The 18,762-nt window shown below is 42.1% G+C and overlaps 1 protein-coding gene across 2 annotated transcripts in view; it reads right to left on the bottom strand.

Annotated features, from left to right (window-relative positions):
• Positions 1 to 1,052: 1,052 nt before the first annotated feature.
• The window catches only part of LOC143767448 (gastrula zinc finger protein XlCGF66.1-like), a 39,540-nt gene continuing 21,830 nt past the window's right edge, over positions 1,053 to 18,762 (bottom strand). For both annotated transcript variants that reach the window (XM_077255788.1, XM_077255786.1), the window contains 6 exons: positions 10,591 to 10,741; positions 10,282 to 10,461; positions 10,076 to 10,199; positions 9,895 to 9,992; positions 9,606 to 9,696; positions 1,053 to 3,395 (listed from right to left, as the gene is read on the bottom strand). In XM_077255788.1, coding sequence (XP_077111903.1) covers positions 2,563 to 3,395; positions 9,606 to 9,696; positions 9,895 to 9,992; positions 10,076 to 10,199; positions 10,282 to 10,461; positions 10,591 to 10,662 — 1,398 coding nt within the window. In that variant the 5' untranslated portion in view covers positions 10,663 to 10,741 and the 3' untranslated portion in view covers positions 1,053 to 2,562. The remainder of the gene's footprint in view (positions 3,396 to 9,605; positions 9,697 to 9,894; positions 9,993 to 10,075; positions 10,200 to 10,281; positions 10,462 to 10,590; positions 10,742 to 18,762) is intronic.

Genomic DNA, 18,762 nt, shown 5'->3' with positions numbered 1-18,762 from the left:
TAGACCAGATACAATTTCAGATCTACAGGTGCGGGAGAATTTGGGCTCAGCGAACATAATATGTTAAGTTTCAAAGTAATATTTTCCCTAAATAATTCTCTACACTGCTCCCTATCTAACTAATCCCTAAATGTGTTTTTTTACTGCACTTAGAGAGGACTCTCACACTGGACGTCACATTAGGCTGAGGATGCACTCAAATCCCTGTAGTGTCTATAACCCCTCCTGGAATAGGATGTCATAAGGGGGCAGCGCTGCAGTTGTTGAATTGCAGCCCACAGAAGATGTCCTAAATCCATGGATCTACTGCAGGAGAGGCGAGTGCAGCACCGGCACTCTGCTCCTATCATTTACCGATGCATCTTCTAGCTGTGAAACAAGAAGTCGTCAGGGGGCAGAGATAGAAGCAGGTAGTGACACCAGTGCCGCCCCATAACTTCTAGCACTGCCCTCGTTATTGAGCGACACTGGTGTCACTCACTGCTTCTGGATTCCAATACCATGCAGTCAAAACACCACTGTTTTTTCATTAGTAAGAACACTGATTAAACCTGATGGTGTAACTTCATCCTGCTCTGACTGAGATCAGTGATGTTCTATATAGTCCCTAATGTTCTCCACATCCCCCCACTAATTCACGTGCTGAAGGCAAAGTAGGATAACTATGACCTGCAGTTGGTAGTAATACTTCTCGGACAACTGATGCCAGTTGTGGTGCTTCTACTTGCATTCTCATTGCTAGGTGCCATATGTATTTTTTTTTCTTTTACATAACCCTGTCCATTTCAACTTTTTCTTTTACTATGATAGAATTAACTTTTGTCACTCTTTTGGAACAGAATTCCCCCCTTTCCAAAGGGAAAAACCAAGAAATTCTAAGTACACTGCATGCCTTGAAAAACAACAAGGCCACAACACTACTGTGCCATATACATATCCAAAAATTAATAATATATCAATTCTAATAATAAAATGGGCTTACAAAAAAATGAATGATTTCTGAAATGCACAATTAGCGAGGCAAAAAATCACAGTTAGATTGTCTGCAAGTTGTAATATGCTTATTTTCCCATTTATTTAACACATACCTATTTGTAAAAACGATCAACCAAGAAATGTTAGCTGCGCATCCAAAAAAGAGAACGAACAACTACAGTTTTGTTGTGGCATGAACATATGTCATAGTTGGCTAATAAAACAAGGGTGCAAAAATCAGTAGTTTCTGACACGCACAATATTTTTTTGTAATTCTATTTTGTATTTTATTTGTTAAATTTCCCCCTTCCTCGAAATGATTGATGAAGAAATGTTAGGTCCATGGCATGCCCAAAAAATAACAGCAGCAATAAGTCTCAGTACTGTATTTGGTGTGCTATATGCATATGTTAAATTAGACTAATAAAGGTGGTGTGCAAAAAATCAGTAGTTTGGAGACAGTCTCACGTAGTGTCATACTGGGGTGTCGAGGGCCCACCAGTAACATTGTATTTGGGGGGCCCACTTTTCACTTGCATACAAATATTACTCTGCCCTCTTTTGCAAATTTACCTACACCTCTATATAATAATAAACTGGGTAGTTTGGTTAATGAATGATGAGATGCTGCTTTTTTCTAAACAGAGTAAATCAAGTGAATTATGCCAAGTACTGACCATACAATGGGGTTGGGGGCCCATGTCTGCAGAGGGGCCCACCGGGGGATTCCCCTGTTCCCCTATGGGCCAGTCTGAGCCTGGTCTCACGGATCAAAGTCTTTTTTTGTAGCTTCATTTTGTAGTTTTTTGACACAATTTCCTCTTTCTCAAAAATCCAAGAAATGCTGGGTACACTCCCATAAACAACAGTTGCAACAAGCCGCAATATAGACATTTCGCGTACCTACGTCAAATTAGACTAATTTGATTTGTGTGCAAAAAATGTGTACTTTGTCACTTCCTCACAAAGTCCGTATGTTGCAGATTTAATTTTATTTTTCTGTTTTTATTTCAGCAATCTTGGTGATTTGCTTTTGCATGTGCGCTGATAAATGCTGTAACACACAGGATCTGTAGATATTTTTCGCTGGTTATTTTCTTTTCGTACCTCTATGACTAAGATGTGACAATCTTTCACAAACCAGAGTAACCTGCTGCATTCCCTGCTTTTGCTTTTATGCAGGCTATTATAGTTATTGCAAATTGTTCAAATTCGTCAGGTTGAGCAAGTTACTATATATTCCACAAGCATTTGGGAAGAATTGAATCGATTTCCTCATCTCTAGTATCACGTTTTCAACTTGCTGTAAAACATTTACCACACTCATTATATGAATATGGAGTCTTCCTTCTTTGATTGTTTTGATGGTCAACAAGATTTGATTCCCTGGAAAAAAATATTTCCTGCATTCTAAGCATGAAAATTGCTTCCCATTTGTGTGACTTCTATGATGCTTACCAAGGTATGATTTTTTAGGTAAAACGCTTCCCAAATTCTGTGCATCAAAACGGCTTGTCCCCTGTGTGTATTCTTTGATAGACCTCAAGATCTAACTTCTGTTAAAAATATTTCCCATGGAAATGGCTTTTACCTTGTGTGAGTTTTTTGATGGCCAATAAGATGTGTTTTTTTAGAGAAACGTTTCCCACACTCTAAGCATGAAAATGGCTTGTCTCCTGTGTGCACTTTTTGATGGTCAACAAGAGTTGATTTCTGAGAAAAACATTTCCCACATTCTAAGCAGGAAAATGGCCTCTCTCCTGTGTGACATCTCTGATGCTTAGCAAGATGTGAATTCTGGCTGAAACACTTCCCACATTCTGTGCATAAGTATGGCTTCTCCCCTGTGTGAACTCTTTGATGTTTAACAAGACCTGACTTCCGTTTAAAACATTTCTCACATTCTGAACATGAAAATGGCGTATCCCGAGTATGAGATTTTTGATGCTGAAAAAGATTTGATTTCTGAGGAAAACTTTTCCCACATTCTAAGCATGAAAATGGCTTCTCTCCTTTGTGATTTCTCTCATGTCTAATGAGATTCCAGTAACGGTTAAAAATTGTTCCACATATAGAACATGAATATGGCTTCTCCACTTTGTGAATTCTCTGATGTATAGAGAGTTTTGAACTAGATGTAAAACATTTCCCACATTCTGAACATGAAAATTTCCTTGCTTCAGTGTAACTTTTCTCTGATCTTTCATTTTCAACATCCCTTCTGTTTTTTTTATTTTTCTCTAATGAGTCAGAAGATAAGACCTTTTGAACAGGATTAGATGATACATCTTTGCTGTGGAGGGCTGATGGGTTATCTGGAATACTGACATGCTCTTCATATGCAACTTCTGCGATACTATCACCATCTGCTTTCCAATATGAAGATATTAAATGTCCCTTTGCACTTCTGATCCTGTCACCTGGCAAAAATAAAACAGATTTATTTATTTTTGTATGATATACCGTATTTTTTGGACTAGAAGACGCACCGAACCATAAGGTGCACCTAGGTTTTAGAGGAGGAAATTAGGAAAAAAAAATTGAACCAAAAAAATTGTCAATTCTGTACTGTAATATCCCCTATCCTGGTGTATATGGTCCCCTCATCCCCATTCTGATACACATGGCCCCCTCATACCTATCCTGGTGTGCATGGCCCCATCATTATTTTGGTATGATTGGCACCATCCCAGTCCTGGTATGATTGGTCCCATCCTTATTCTGGTATAATTGTCCCCATCCCGTTCCTGGTATGATTGGTCCCATCCTTTTTCTGGTATAAATGTCCCCATCCCGTTCCTGTTATGATTGGCCCCATCCTTTTTCTGGAATAATTGGCCCCATCCTGTTCCTGGTATGACTGGTTCTATCCTTTTTCTGGAATAATTGGCCCCATCTCGTTCCTGGTATGCATGGCCCTATCAGAAAACATAAAAGTGCATTTCTCTTAAGTATCGGCACACGTGACCGCCGGCCACAGCAGGAAGCCGCTGGCTGACACTGCACGCTACTAAAGAGGAATGGATACTCACCGCTCTCTGCGATGAATGCTCACGGTGAGTATTCCGGCAGCTCTGCTCTGCTTGTGAGCAGCATATGACGTCCCTGCCATGCGCTGCTTACAAGCATTAAGCAGCTGCTGGCACTGGAGCAGGATGCTGCAAGGGAGTGCCGTGTAGGTGAGTGTAATGTTCTTTGTTTTTTAAAATCTTTCCTGATGGGGTAATGCATACCAGGAACGGGATGGGGCCAATTATAAAAGAAAAGGGATGGGACCAATCATACCAGGAACAGGATAGGTCATTTATCACAGGATGCCAGAAAAATTAATATGCATTGCCCTCCACGCCCATGGGCATGGAATGCAGTGCATATTCATTTCTCTTTAGCAGCGGGCACAGGAGTTAGCTGGAGCAGCTGGTTCCAGTCTCCTGTGACCCGATGCTCTGCCAAAACCGCTCCTCCACCTCCCCACCACAGCCAGAGCCCATACATCCAGACTAAGACGCACCACCCATTTTCCTTCACATTTTGGGAGGGAAAAAGTGCATCTTATAGTCCAAAAAATACGGTACTCTTTAGTAAGATATTGATCATTTATGACCTTTCTATATAAATATTTCTATACAAATTGTAGGGCAAGTAGTAAAATTGTATAGAAAATAAAAAATGTGACCAACCCAGACTTCTGATAAATCACTGTTCAATGTCATATATTAAAATCTAATTTTGTAATTAAATCTTAAATCATAGACCACGACTTCACATTTCTTTGAAGCAATGGCAAATACATGAGTATAATAATTCAAAGCTTAGAATACTGAAGCATTCCATAATGCCCATGTAAATGTATAAAAAAAAATTCTGAAGCTTTTGAGGGATAGGAGATTTCTTGGTCATCTTATGGTTGTTTTGAATAAGATGAATATTCCCCATTATAGTTATAGAAAAGAAACAGGCATGTTATCAATATTAACATCTTAAAGGGGACCTTGTCAAATGAAGCAAAGTAGCTCCAAAGCAGCACTGAGCCACCATCATGCTTCACGCTAGACAGGGCGTTCTGTATATACCATATTTTTCGGAATATAAGAAGCACTTTTTTCCTCCAAAAATGTGGAGGAAAATGGGGGGTATGTCTTGTAGTCCAGATATATTGGCTCTGGCTAAGCTGGGGGAGCGTTATCGGAGGAGCAGCGGGTCACAGAGGCAGGAGCTGGCAGCTCCGGCTAACTCCTGTGTTCGCTGCTAAAGAGAAATGAATATTCACTGCATTCCACGCCCATGGGCGTGGAGGGAAATTAATATTAATTTCTTCCTGGCATCCTGGTATGATTGATTGGCCCCATCCCCTTGCTGGTATGATTGGCCCCATCCCCTTTCTGGTTTGATTGGCCCCATCCCAGTCCTGGTATCCATGGCCCCATCAGAAAAGATTTTAAAAAAAACCCCTTTACTCTTACCTTCCTCCGCTCCTTCGCAGTCACAGCGTCCTTCTCCGGTGCCAGCAGCTGCTTAATGCTTGTAAGCAGCACATGGCAGGGACATCACAAAGTGAGCACAGTTGCCGAAATACTCACTGGGTGTTCATCAGAGATCGAGGTGAGTATCCATTTATCTTCAGCAGCGCGCACACGTGACCGCCGACAGCAGCACGAAGCAGGCGGCTGACAGTGCGCTACTGAAGAGGAATGGATACTCACCGCTATCTCTGATGAACACCCGGTGAGTATTCCGGCAGCTGTGCTCTGCTTGTGAGCAGTGCATGATGTCCCTGCCATGCACTGCTTACAAGCATTAAGCAGCTGCTGGCACCAGAGCAGGACGCTGCGACTGCGAGGGAGCGGAGGAAGGTAAGAGTAAAGGTTTGTTTTTTTTCATCTGATGGGGCCATGGATACCAGGACTGGGATAGGGCCAATCATACCAGCAAGGGGATGGGACCAATCAGTCATACCAGGAACTGGATGGGGCCAATCAATCATACCAGGAACGGGATGGGGCCAATCAGTCATACCAGGAACTGGATGGGGCCATGTATACCAGGAACGGGATGGGGCCAATCAGTCATACCAGGAACTGGATGGGGCCAATCAATCATACTAGGAACTGGATGGGGCCAATCAATCATACTAGGAACTGGATGGGGCCAATCAATCATACGAGGAATGGGATGGGGCCAATCAGTCATACCAGGAACTGGATGGGGCCAATCAATCATACCAGGAACAGGATGGGGCCAGTCAATCATATCAGAATAAGAATGGGACCATGCATGCCAGGACTGGGATGGGGCCAATCATACCAGAATAAGGATGGGGCCATGCATACCAGGATAGGGATGAGGGGAAAATATTTACCAGGATAGGTGATCTTAAAGGGAACCTGTCACCTGAATTTGGCGGGACCAGTTTTGGGTCATATGGGCGGGGTTTTTGGGTGTTTGATTCACCCTTCCCTTACCCGCTGGCTGCATGCTGGCCGCAATATTGGATTGAAGTTCATTCTCTGTCCTCCGGAGTACATGCCTGCACAAGGCAATATTGCCTTGCGCAGGCGTGTACTCCGGAGGACAGAAAATGAACTTCAATCCAATATTGCGGCCAGCATGCAGCCAGCGGGTAAGGAAAGGGTGAATCAGACACCCGAAAACCCCGCCCATATGACCCAAAACTGGTCCCGCCAAATTCAGGTGACAGGTTCCCTTTAAGTACAGAATTGACCACATTTTTTGCTTCATTACTTTTCCCCCTAATTTCCTCCTCTTAAACCTAGGTGCGTCTTATGGTCCGGTGCGTGTTATAGTCCAAAAAATACAGGTAATCTTCTTCATTTTTTTTATATAGCGCTAACATATTCCACAGCGCTTTACAGTTTGCACACATTATCATCGCTATCCCCGATGGGGCTCACAATCTAAATTCCCTATCAGTATGTCTTTGGAATGTGGGAGGAAACCGGAGAACCCGGAGGAAACCCACGCAAACACGGAGAGAACATACAAACTCTTTGCAGATGTTGTCCTTGGTGGGGTTTGAACCCAGGACTCCAGCGCTGCAAGGCTGCAGTGCTATCCACTGCGCCACCATACTGCCCTAGGTACATTATTTTTCTTCCTCCAGACTTTCCACTAATTTAGTAGGCCCCCAAAATTTAAATTTTTGTTTCATTGCTCTTTCTGCCACATCCAGGCAGTGTGGCCAGTGTTCCTTTAACTTTGAACTTGTGAATTGTGCTTCCAAATATTTTCTTAGGATCATTCAATGCCTTTAAGATCTTTTTACGTCTTTTTTTGTGCAAGGTAAGAATCTCTTCCAACTTTTTGGAACCCTCTCTTGACAACCCAAGAATATTAGTAAACTTGAGGCCATTGCCAAGACGAATGGGCCAAGGCTCCATAGGAACATTGCAAGAAGTTGCTGTCTACCTAAGCGTCATGTTTGCAGCAGGTCATAACAGCTAGAGGGGCCCTACTAAGTACCAAAGATACTTGTCATAAAAGGGTGAATAATTATAAAACTGCAGTAGACTGTAAAAGTGGAATTGTGTATTGAATTTGGTAAAACCACTTTAGTGGAGACGAGCTATTTACATTTTTCTGGTTTAATTGTTTTGTTGCAAACAGCAGAAAGTTTCTACATTTTGCTAATAAATCAAAGTGGCAATGGGGTTGAATAATTAAGCTAGCAGCTGTAACTTTGAAGTGGATGCTTACTTACAACCAGAATGTATCCATTAAAAAAAATGAGATCTGGACCCTGATGTTTGTCAGCAAAACTACTTGAAACAGCAACAGCCTCCTTCTTAATAAAATCTATCTAAATGTCTTGGATATTCTGACTTCAAAACCTAAGATAAAATCAAAATGAGCAAATACCCTGAGATAAGTAAATAAAAATTAGCAATAGTACATAAAAATAACATAGGGTACTTAGTTAACATAATTTTAATTAAAAAAACATAAAAGCTATTCCACCATGTCAAAGCGACGCTATTTAAGACGGTCCTAATATTTGCTCATTTTGGTTTTATAGGTTTAGTGGCCAGTGTTAACATGCGCCTACACTCTGCATGCATACCAACTTATATTCCAGTTTTAGGTTTTTGTTTCAGGATTTTGCACTCAGTGCATATAAGGGCTTGGCCTCCCTTTTCTTTGAGCTGTACATTACATTTATATAGCTTTCTGTGGCTGGGTGTCCATAAGTCACGGATTCGATCCTGCTCGGCCCTTACTCACTTTTTTATCAATATTATGTTTCCTATATTATTTTTATGCACTATTGCTATTTATTTACTTGCTGCAGGATAATTGCTCATTTTGGTTTTTTTTTCTTAGATTTTGTCTGTTTAGTGGCCAGTGTGAACATGCACTTTAACTGGAATACAAGTAGGTATGCATACAATGTTTAAGGGATCCTGTCACCCCCAAATTTGAAGGTGAGCTAAGCCCACCGGCATCAGGGGCTTATCTACAGCATTCTGTAATGCTATAGATAAGCTCCGGATGTATCCTGAAAGATGAGAAAAAGAGGTTAGATTATACTCACCCAGGGGCGGTCCCGCTGTGGTCCGGTCCGATGGGTGTCGCGGTCCCATCTTCTTACGATGACGTCCTCTTCTTGTATTGTATAGGCGCAGGCATACTTTGTCTGCCCTGTTGAAGGCAGAGCAAAGTACTGCAGTGCACGGGCGCCGGAAAGGTCAGAGAGGCCCGGCGCCTGCGCACTGCAGTACTTTGCTCTGCCCTCAACAGGGCAGACAAAATACGCCTGCGCTGGAGCCGCAGCATGAAGACAAAAAGAGGACGTCATCCTATGAAGATGGGAGGCCCCGGACCGCGAAACCCATCAGATTGGCCCAGGTGAGTATAATTTAACCTCTTTTTCTCATCTTTTAGGATACATCAGGGTCTTATCTACAGCATTCTGGAATGCTGCAGATAAGCCCCTGATGCCGGTGGGATTAGCTCACCTTCGATTTTGGGGGTGACAGGTTCCCTTTAATCTCTTTAGGTTTTTGATTCTAACAAACTTCAACAACAACAGATATTAAAGGCTGTTGGAAAAAATTGCAAAGGGATTGTCTTAATCTTTTTGAAACTATTTAAACTTTGAGAAACTGTGCAAAAAGACACTGCAGTATTGTAAATTATTCCAACTCCAAAAATAGCTGCGATAACAATTACGTGAGATTCTGATAAAGATGACTTCCGCTAAGTTCCAAGAGCATTGTGTTATTTGTAGTGCTTGTTTGGAATAAACTGATTGTTTTAGTTACTTTGGTATTCTCTAAGCTCAAAGAAATTATGTAACAACACGAAAAGGGCTAGTTACTGTTGAATGTTATGGAAACTTCTATAACTGATTTATTTTAACTACTGGAAATAATTAAAAAGAAACCGTTCATTTTTTATTCACTCTTCGGGCAAATTTCTACTGTATTTTTACATCCTTTTTCATCACCTTTAACAACATCATATTTTAACACATTTATTTAATATTTTGGCAGAAGGCAAATCTAAAGCTGACAAACCTGAAACACCACTGATCTCACAAGCAGCACAAAATGATACCAGCCAGTGACTGAGAAGAATCTGAGACTTTATTACATTTAGTGGTTACTACTCACCTGGGTAGTCATCTGTAGGAATCTCCTCATTACACCACTCATCATCCCTCACATATGTCTCTGTAGTATTAATGTGGGTCAGATCTTTACCCTGAAACAAATATTGTAAAAGTCACTGACAGATGGAGAAGTCACATCTATGATCAGCTCTAATCCTGCCATCTCCACCGTTCTCATGACACAAGTATAAAACATATAATACTGGTGGATAAAACAAGACTGAGCACAAGATCTTCACAGCCATCTACACATCATAGAGGAGATCTCATGACACCTTCTCTCCATCTACCTGATGATCCAGGGGAACATCGAGATCTTCTTGTTTACAGTCCGGTGGGAGAAGAGGACGGGGACACTTCTCTGGTGTTGTCCTCTTACTGGATAGAACTGGAGGAAACACATACAGGAACTGAAATAATTCTTTACATACAGATAATTATAGGCCGTGTGTATTTAGACCTGTCTATTACCTGGTGATGTGAGGGGCTCGGGAACCTCCATCATGACGTCCTTATATAAATCTTTGTGTCCTTCTAAATACTCCCATTCCTCCATGGTGAAATAGACAGTGACATCCTGACACCTTATAGGAACCTAACACAAACAATGATACCATCATCACCCCAACCCCTTCATAGCGTTACTGTATAATGTCCCAGCATTCCCGCAGTGTCACCTCTCCAGTCAGCAGCTCAATCATCTTGTAGACAAGTTCTAGGATCTTCTGGTCATTGATGCCCTCATGTATCAGGGGGTGAGGTGGAGGCCCAGTGATTGGGCTCAGGGGTCTTCCCCATCCCTCAGACACAGGGACCTGACAGCGCTCACTAGAGATCTTCTTCACTACTGTGTAATCCTGGTTATGAAGAGACACATTAATAAATCTCACTACAGACATTTCCAGAGTCCTCACCTCTCCAGTTCTGTCCATCTGTTATTCCCATAGATAAGAATGATGTAATGTGACGTCATCAGAATCTCTCACCTCTCCAGTAAGCCGGAAGAGGATCTCTAGGGTGAGGTGCAATATCCTCTCCACAATTTTTCCCTTATCCATCTTTGATGGAAGACGTGTCAATCAGGAAAATTCTCTTATGTAGAAAATCTCCACAGAGAGGATCCAATATTGTAGAAATCTGAATGAGAAGATAAGAATTTATATTTATTATTTTACATTTTCTCAAGAGGAAGCTTACGAAGGGTAATAAACCTGCTTCTCAATTTTCATGTTATTAAATTGCTTTAGTTAGATGGAATATAAAGTAGCAAGTTGACACTTGACTTGCTTTTCCTATCTGTTAGTTCTGATATGACACTTTTTTTTCCAACATAGTGTACAGCTTGCGGCCAAGAAGATCAGCGACCAGAGCTTGGGGGAGTATGCACAGTAACTATACTACAGGCTGAAGAGTTAACTCCTAAGACCCCAGCCACCTCTCTCCAGTACATTGTTTTCTATACATCAGTTTGCTGTTTAGATATCTCCCTCTCAGCTCCTGACAAGCTTCTATAAATCTTTCAAAAACACCAGACTCCACCATTGGCAGCTTCAATAGCAGTTTTCATGCCTCCCACTTTTCTCTCACTTTCCTAAGCTGTGGGCTATCCAAAGGCACTATTAGCTCTACATGCAATTATAGTGGTTACAGTGTACATTTCAGAACAAACCACTGATAACTGAATCTGTTTTTAGATCGACACAAGTTCTTCTAATGCTACAGCTCTGCTGAACAAAACTGTCACTCAAGGAGGAGTTCCTGCCTCTGTGAGAAACTAGGAAATGAAAGAGACTGGAAAGCTGTATGCTGCTGAACACAAAAGCGGAGACTATCCTTTTATTGACAGAGCATATAATACCTTCACATGGACACTACAGCTAATCACTCGCCACAGAGGTGTTATCAACATGCAAGTCAATTGAATAAAAGGATGACAACCACCAGTGCCGCACTTCACATACAATGACCACGTATGTAAGAGTATTAAACTGGCAACTGACATCTGAATTAGCATAAAAATGATGGAAGATCCAGGCTTTGTGTGAGCTACTTACAATACACCCACATTAGGGCCTCATTGATACATCAGCTTGTTTTACGCAAGAGAAAAGCGCACCAAGATTTTCGGACAACGTTTGGTCCAAGTGTCACCAGATTTTCTCGTACGTGAAAAAAAAAATCTCTATTCTTTTCCTGTCTAGCAGTGCATGCATATTGAACTTGGAGCGCCCCCACGTCAGGGCAATGGGGTACTCGGTCCCGGGTCCCTCTCGGTTCTGGGGATGTCACGGGCGTCCAATTAAAGGTGTAGTTTGGACGGTATTCGTGACACCACCTGTGGTACTCGGTCAGGGTGACTGACGCTGCTTAGGGGTCCGCTGGAGTGATGTTATGGCAGCAAGATGGTATACCTTCCCACAGGTGAAGTGTATCCCCAGGGCTTCCCAGTGTGTAGATGGTAATGGTGGACGATGTGAGGTGCAGGAAATAACGAGGACACAAGGTTGCAGTCTCTTTACCTTGTACTGGAAGCTTCAGCATCCACAGTCCAGGGTATGGACCACAGGGTAGGCAGAGTCCGGCCTGTCCAAAGGCAAATCCAGAGTCCCCTTATCCAGGTGGAAATCAGTAGCCTTCCTACTAGCGCCTGTGTGTTCTAGTCCCTCCCTGCTGAGCAACTCGGAAAGGTCCTCACAACTTTCGTGGATGTTTCTGATGTCTTCTCTCTGTCCCCCAGATGGTATGGATAGGACAAACCCGTATGACTGGGATGGCCTGAGGCTTGTTTATAGGGACCCTAGAGACGCCCCGACCCCCACAATTTGCCACCGTGTCTTCTTAGGTATTAAGGTCGGGCAGCCAACTTGGAATTGACTGTCCTGCCAGTCTCTGAAGTAATGCATAGAGTCAATTACTCCCTCGGTGTTCCGGCCACGCGCCTCAGAAGGAGGCTCCCTGTCTCGGGGCAGAACTCCTCCCGGTGTTTTCTCCTTGTGCTGTGACTTCGTTTCTCACTCTCTACAACACAGTTCGCGTCGTGTCCTTTCTTTGGATACTGCCGCACGTGGGGCAGGCGCAGCTCCGTAGCTTTCTATCCCGCTAGGCCTCTGTCAGGATCCCACCCCTGACAGGGACCCTCTGTCTGCAGCTCAGATGTTCCTCCTTTCCCTCTGTCTGCCTGACAAGTGTTGCCTGTGCAAAGCCCAGCCAACGTCTCTCTGACTTTCTATCCAAACCACCAGTTTTATCCTTCTGTGAGGAGTGCCCTACTAGATAGGAGCATGGCTCTCCCTGGTGGATTGGAGTGTGAAGAAAGTCTCCACCACCAGACCCACTACCAGAGAACCAACCACATCAGGACCAAGAAGGGTGAGTAGGGTAAGACAGATACAGGAGTATTATCCCTGAGTGTGCAAAGGCAGGTGACGTACTACGAGTCCGACACATAAAGACACATACAGATGTGGCAAAGGATCAAGCAGGGGGCATGGATAATTAATCTGCAAGGCATGGTCTGGGGAGACGTACTGAGAATCACTAAAACAATGGGCTATAGTGAAACAATCAGAGCAGTCTGTACTCATGACTGACGTGACACAGCAGAAAGGAGAGAAAGTAGAGATGTACTTTGGACGGTTACAGCTGAAATTTGCAGATGTGGGGTACAGTCCCATAAACCCACTCGATGTTAAAATATTGGTAAATGCATTTATTGACGGTATGAACAAAGGCTTACGAGACGCAGTACAGACAGCCAGACCTGAATGGAGAAATGTAGATCCAAAAGACCTCCTGAAGATGGCTAAAGGAGTTGAACAAACCAGGACAATAAGATGACCTGTCATGTATACTGGAGCACAAGGAAAACAGTGGAGACGTAGTGAGGGACCTAAGGACTTAGAAACAGTGAAGTGCTCGAATTGTGGAGAAAATGGACACTAAGCCAACCACTGCAAAAACCCTACAGAGTAGACTAAGCAGACCAATCTCCACCTCCTTCACCTTCAGACTAGGAAACTGGCAATCTAGTGAGAAATGTGTGCCCTGTTCTTGTCCCCTCCGGACCTGGTCTTGCCTTGATGACCACCATAACAATGCCGGGAGGGAAAGAGACAGAATTCTTGATTGACACTGGGGCAGCCGGGACTGTGGTACACAAAGACTTGATAATGCCAGACATAATTACCAACAAGACTGTGGAATGTGTGGGGGTGGAAAGACAAGTGACAGAAGCCCCAATGACTAAACAAATAAGACTAAAATTATGAGACAGCCAAGAGGTGCTTACAAAACGTATTGTTAGTGACAATACCCCTATGAATTTGCTGGGAGCAGATGTGTTGAGTGCTATCTAGGCCACCATACAGTTTCTCTTAAGGGTATTGCAGTCAAAAGTCCCCTTTCACATAAACACTTCGGTAAGATTGCAGAAATGATGTATATGACAAGAGCAGTGAAAGTAACACCTGACACCAAAATGTCTGAGGATGGGGAAATGAGACAGGTGCCAGACACAGTTTGGGCAAGGGGAAAAGCTGATGTAGGTCGGCTGCTCATTTCCTCCGGTCATGATTAAATTGAAAGAAGAAACCACTCCTCCTTGTTTAAAGCAATACCCCTTGAGCCTAGTCAAATCAATGGCCCTGAGCAGGGATATTAAAGAGTATGTTAAGGCAGGGGTTCTAGTGCAGAGATCTTCCCCCTGCAACACCCCTTTGTATCCCATTAAGAAGAAAAAGGACCCAAGGGTTCCCCTGACACTTACAGAATAGTTCATGACTTTCGGGCTATTTATGATGTTACAGTGAGTGTGACCTCAACTGTCCCTAATACACACACCGTACTGTCACAGATCCCAGCGACATCAAGATGTTTCACAATCACTGATTTGGCAAATGCATTCTTCACCTCATCCACAGATTGTACTATTACAGTACATGGATGACCTCCTGCTCTGCTGCCCGGACCAGATGTCCTTGCTGTTGTTTTTGGCAGGAAAGGGTTGCAAAGTCTCATGTGACAAACTACAGTATTGCAAACAAAAGGTGACATTTTTAGGCCACAATATTGCTAAAGGTGTATGAAAAATGTCCTAGTATGTGTAGACTCTTCTCTGGTTGGCTGGAAGCCTATCTGGTAAAATGTGCAAATGCTAAAATAACTGCAGACAAACTGATGAAAGAACTGATCTGCAGGGATGGTGTCCCAGAAACCATAGAAAGCGATAGGGTACACACTTCACAGGAGAAATAATGAGGGAAGTCATGCAGGCCCTGGGAGTACAGCAAGCATATCATGCACCATATAGACCACAAAGTAGTGGGAAAGTGAAGAGACTTAACGGGACACTTAAACTAAAAAATTCAAAGGCCATGGCAGACACAGGAAAGAGCTGGGTAGAGTGCTTGCCTCTTGCACTCTTTTCAGTCGGACACACTCCAAATAGAAAGACAGACTTGTCTCCTTTTGAAGTCCTGTTTGGTAGTGCACCAAACACTGGTCTGTACTTCCCACAGGTGCTACAAATGCAACACGGTACTATGACAGCATATGTCCATGCCTTGCAGAAAAGACTTAATGTGGTGCATAAACATGTGTTTTCATCCATTCCAGATCCTAAAGCCAGTGCAGATGTACATCAGCTGTATCCAGGTGATTGGGTGGTCATACACAGACACGTGAGAAGGAGCCTAGATCCATGGTTTGACGGCCCGTTTTAAAGTCCAGCTGACCACATTCACCTTAGTGAAACTTGAGGGAAAGCCCACCTGGATCCATGCTAGTCACTGCAAAAAGATCTTTTCACCAGCAGAATGACTGTTCTCCTAATCACCTTGCTGGCAGTGGTAGGATTTTTGCACCCTACAGAGACACTGGATAAACTTTTAAATGGTGACAGGGACAACAAACTTATTCAACATCATGCTTTTCTTATAAAAGACGCGGAAGGACAAAAAGTGCCAGACTTTTGGATCTGTACACACAGCCCAGTATCTGCAAGGAAGCCAAGGAAGGAGCCAAGGAAGGTATTAACACCACACTGCATACACAATGAGACTTGAACTCAGATTTTCTAGGTTCCTTAAGGTTCTTAATGAGACTAATACAATATAGAGACTCCTTTTTAAATCCAGCCAATTGGCTTATAGCGGCCTAGCAGGATTGATTATTTTTGGTATTTTACAGACTTGCATACAATTTTTATTGTTTTGTTTATTGCTTTATGTAGCTGTAAAAGCGCTAATATATGCATTACATAAGTTATTGAAGAGTGTATGTTCAAGGAAAGAATCTAAGGCTGTGCCATCCGTATTGTATAATAGCCCCCGGACAACCACCGCTGACTAGGGAAGTGAGTGTCCACACTGAGGGTGGATGGGCGAAGCAGGTAGAAAGCCCCCTTATGGGTACTAGACCCATGAGACAGTAGCTCCTTTGTGGACATCAGCTAACCCTGTGGCAGAGGTTATACCATTTACAAAAGGGGGAAATTCATATAGAAGGGTTAATGTTTTGCCTTTAATTGCTAGAATGAGTTTAGAATTTGTAGTCTAGGATTCAAGGATTTTATACTTCTTATCTTACATGTTTTCAATAGTCAGCAAATAGCATGTTCTCGGTACATGGGAAATAAAGGTCAGCATGACCCGGGGTAAAAAGGGGGGCTACATGAGTTACATTTGTTGTAATTGGTATAAAATACTGCCTCTTGCTGCATTACATCAGATAAAAGTGACTTTGCTCACAATCTGTGTGCATCTTCCTTTTTCTTCAAGCACGCTTGTCAATGGAGGGCATAATTCCACAATTTGGCCTCACTGGTAATCTGGCATGTCTGACATTGGGTCAGAACGTAAACAGCTACAACACTGAGACAATGTGATAAAGTAAAAAAAAAATTATAATGTGTAAAAATATATTTTTAACAAAATCCCCAAATATAGAAAAAAAATAAAATAAATATTTCTCCAATAAATGCATTTATTTATGTAGACTAAAAAAACAATAACAGTACACATATTTGGCACCACCGCGTCCATAACGACCTGCTCTATAAAACGATCTCACTAGTTAACCCCTTCAGTGAACACCGTAAAAAAATAAATAAAAAACAAGGCAAAAAACAACGCTTTATCATCACACTGCCAAACAAAAAGTGCAATAAAACACGATCAAAAAGATGGATGTAAATAAAAATGGTACCGCCGAAAACGTCATCTCGTCCCGCAAAAGAAAAGCCGCTATACAGCTCTATCAGCAGAAAAATAAATAAGTTATAGCTCTCGGAATAAAGCGATGCAAAAATTATTATTTTCTCTATACAGGAAATAAATATATCTTGTGTTGTGAATTTGCTTTTTGCTCCCTCTAGTGGTTACTAGTTTTTTGACTCTGGTTTTTCTGTCATTCCTTTTATCCGCACCTGGGTCGTTAGTTAGGGGTGTTGCTATATAAGCTCCCTGGACCTTCAGTTCAATGCCTGGCAACGTAGTTATCAGAGCTAGTCTGCTGTGCTCTTGTCTACTGATCCTGGTTCCAGTTATATCAGCTAAGTCTGCCTTTTGCTTTTTGCTATTTGTTTTGGTTTTGTATTTTTGTCCAGCTTGTTCCATATCTACATCCTGACCTTTGCTGGAAGCTCTAGGGGGCTGGTGTTCTCCCCCCGGACTGTTAGACGGTTCGGGGGTTCTTGAATTTCCAGTGTGGATTTTGATAAGGTTTTTGTTGACCATATAAGTTACCTTTCTTTATTCTGCTATCAGTAAGCGGGCCTCTTCTTCTAGTGTTGGCGTTAGGAGTAGATATATGGTCAACCCAGTTACCACTGCCCTATGAGCTGGATTTTTGTATTCTGCAGACTTCCACGTTCCTCTGAGACCCTCGCCATTGGGGTCATAACAATCTTGGTACCGTGTTAGCCAGTAGATAGAAAAATATTTAGAATTGAGAGTCCTCAATTACCATGGGTGATAAACAGTTACGTCCATAATTATTCAAGTCAAGACTACAAGATACCAGGTACTTTCAGCTGCGTCACTTCTAATGTGGTGTATACATTTCTGTCTCCGAAATCATAACATTATGGACATGAAATTACTTGTATTAAAAGGTAACTTCAAATCGCAGAAAGACAGGAGAGTCTGGGAATATAAACTGATGACGACCTTTGACACTCTAACTGCAGGAATGAATGTGTCACACGGATTTATGTCTTTTTACATTAACTAAGGAACTTGCCCATCAGACCATGTGGGGTCATCACAACAGAGACCCTAATCACAAGACAATAAAACAATCCTTATCTAAGAATTGGCCCAATATTTATGGACGTAACTGTTTATCACCCATGGTAATTCTACTTCATGTCACCTGGCTTATCCATGGTTTTTTTGTCCCCTTTTTTTTTTTCTATACTATGTTGTGCATAAATATGTGATTCTTCAGAATTTGTTTTAGTCTTTGCCTGATGAAGAGACGTATGTAGTCTCGAAAGCTTGCAATTTGTTACCACCTTTTCAGTTAGCCATTAAAAGGTATCAACCACTGAGGACTCTCAATTCTAAATATTTTTCTATTTTCACTATAAAAGTTATTATTGTGTAAAAGCGCCAAAACATAAAAAAAAGATACAAATGAGGTATCTCTGTAATCGTACTGACCCGAAAAATAAAACTGCTTTATCAATTTTACCACACACAGAATGGTATAAATGCCCCCCCCCAAAAGAAATTTATAAATTGCTGGTTTTTGTTCATTCTGCCTCCCAAAAATTTGAATAAAAACTGATAAAAAAAAGTCATGTGCCCGAAAATGGTACCAATAAAAACGTCAACTCGTCTCTCAAACAATAAGACCTCACATGACTCTGTGGGCCAAAATATGGAAAAATTATAGCTCTCAAAATGAGGTGCAAAAACGATTTTTTGCAATAAAAGGCGTCTTTTAGTGTGTGACGGCTGCAAATCATAAAAACCCGATATAAAACCCACTATAAACAGTAAATCAAACCCCCCTTTATCACCCCCTTAGTTAGGGAAAAATAATAGAATAAAAAAAAGTATTTATTTCCATTTTCCCATTAGGGTTAGGGTTGGGATTAGGGTTAGGGGTGTGTTGGGGTTAGGGTTGAAGTTAGAATTGGGGGGTTTCCACTGTTT

The sequence above is a fragment of the Ranitomeya variabilis genome, chromosome 4 (assembly GCF_051348905.1).
Source record: "Ranitomeya variabilis isolate aRanVar5 chromosome 4, aRanVar5.hap1, whole genome shotgun sequence".
NCBI lineage: Eukaryota > Metazoa > Chordata > Amphibia > Anura > Dendrobatidae > Ranitomeya > Ranitomeya variabilis.
The sequence above is the reverse complement of the archived record's forward strand: the minus strand, read 5'-3'. Positions and strand labels throughout refer to the sequence as shown.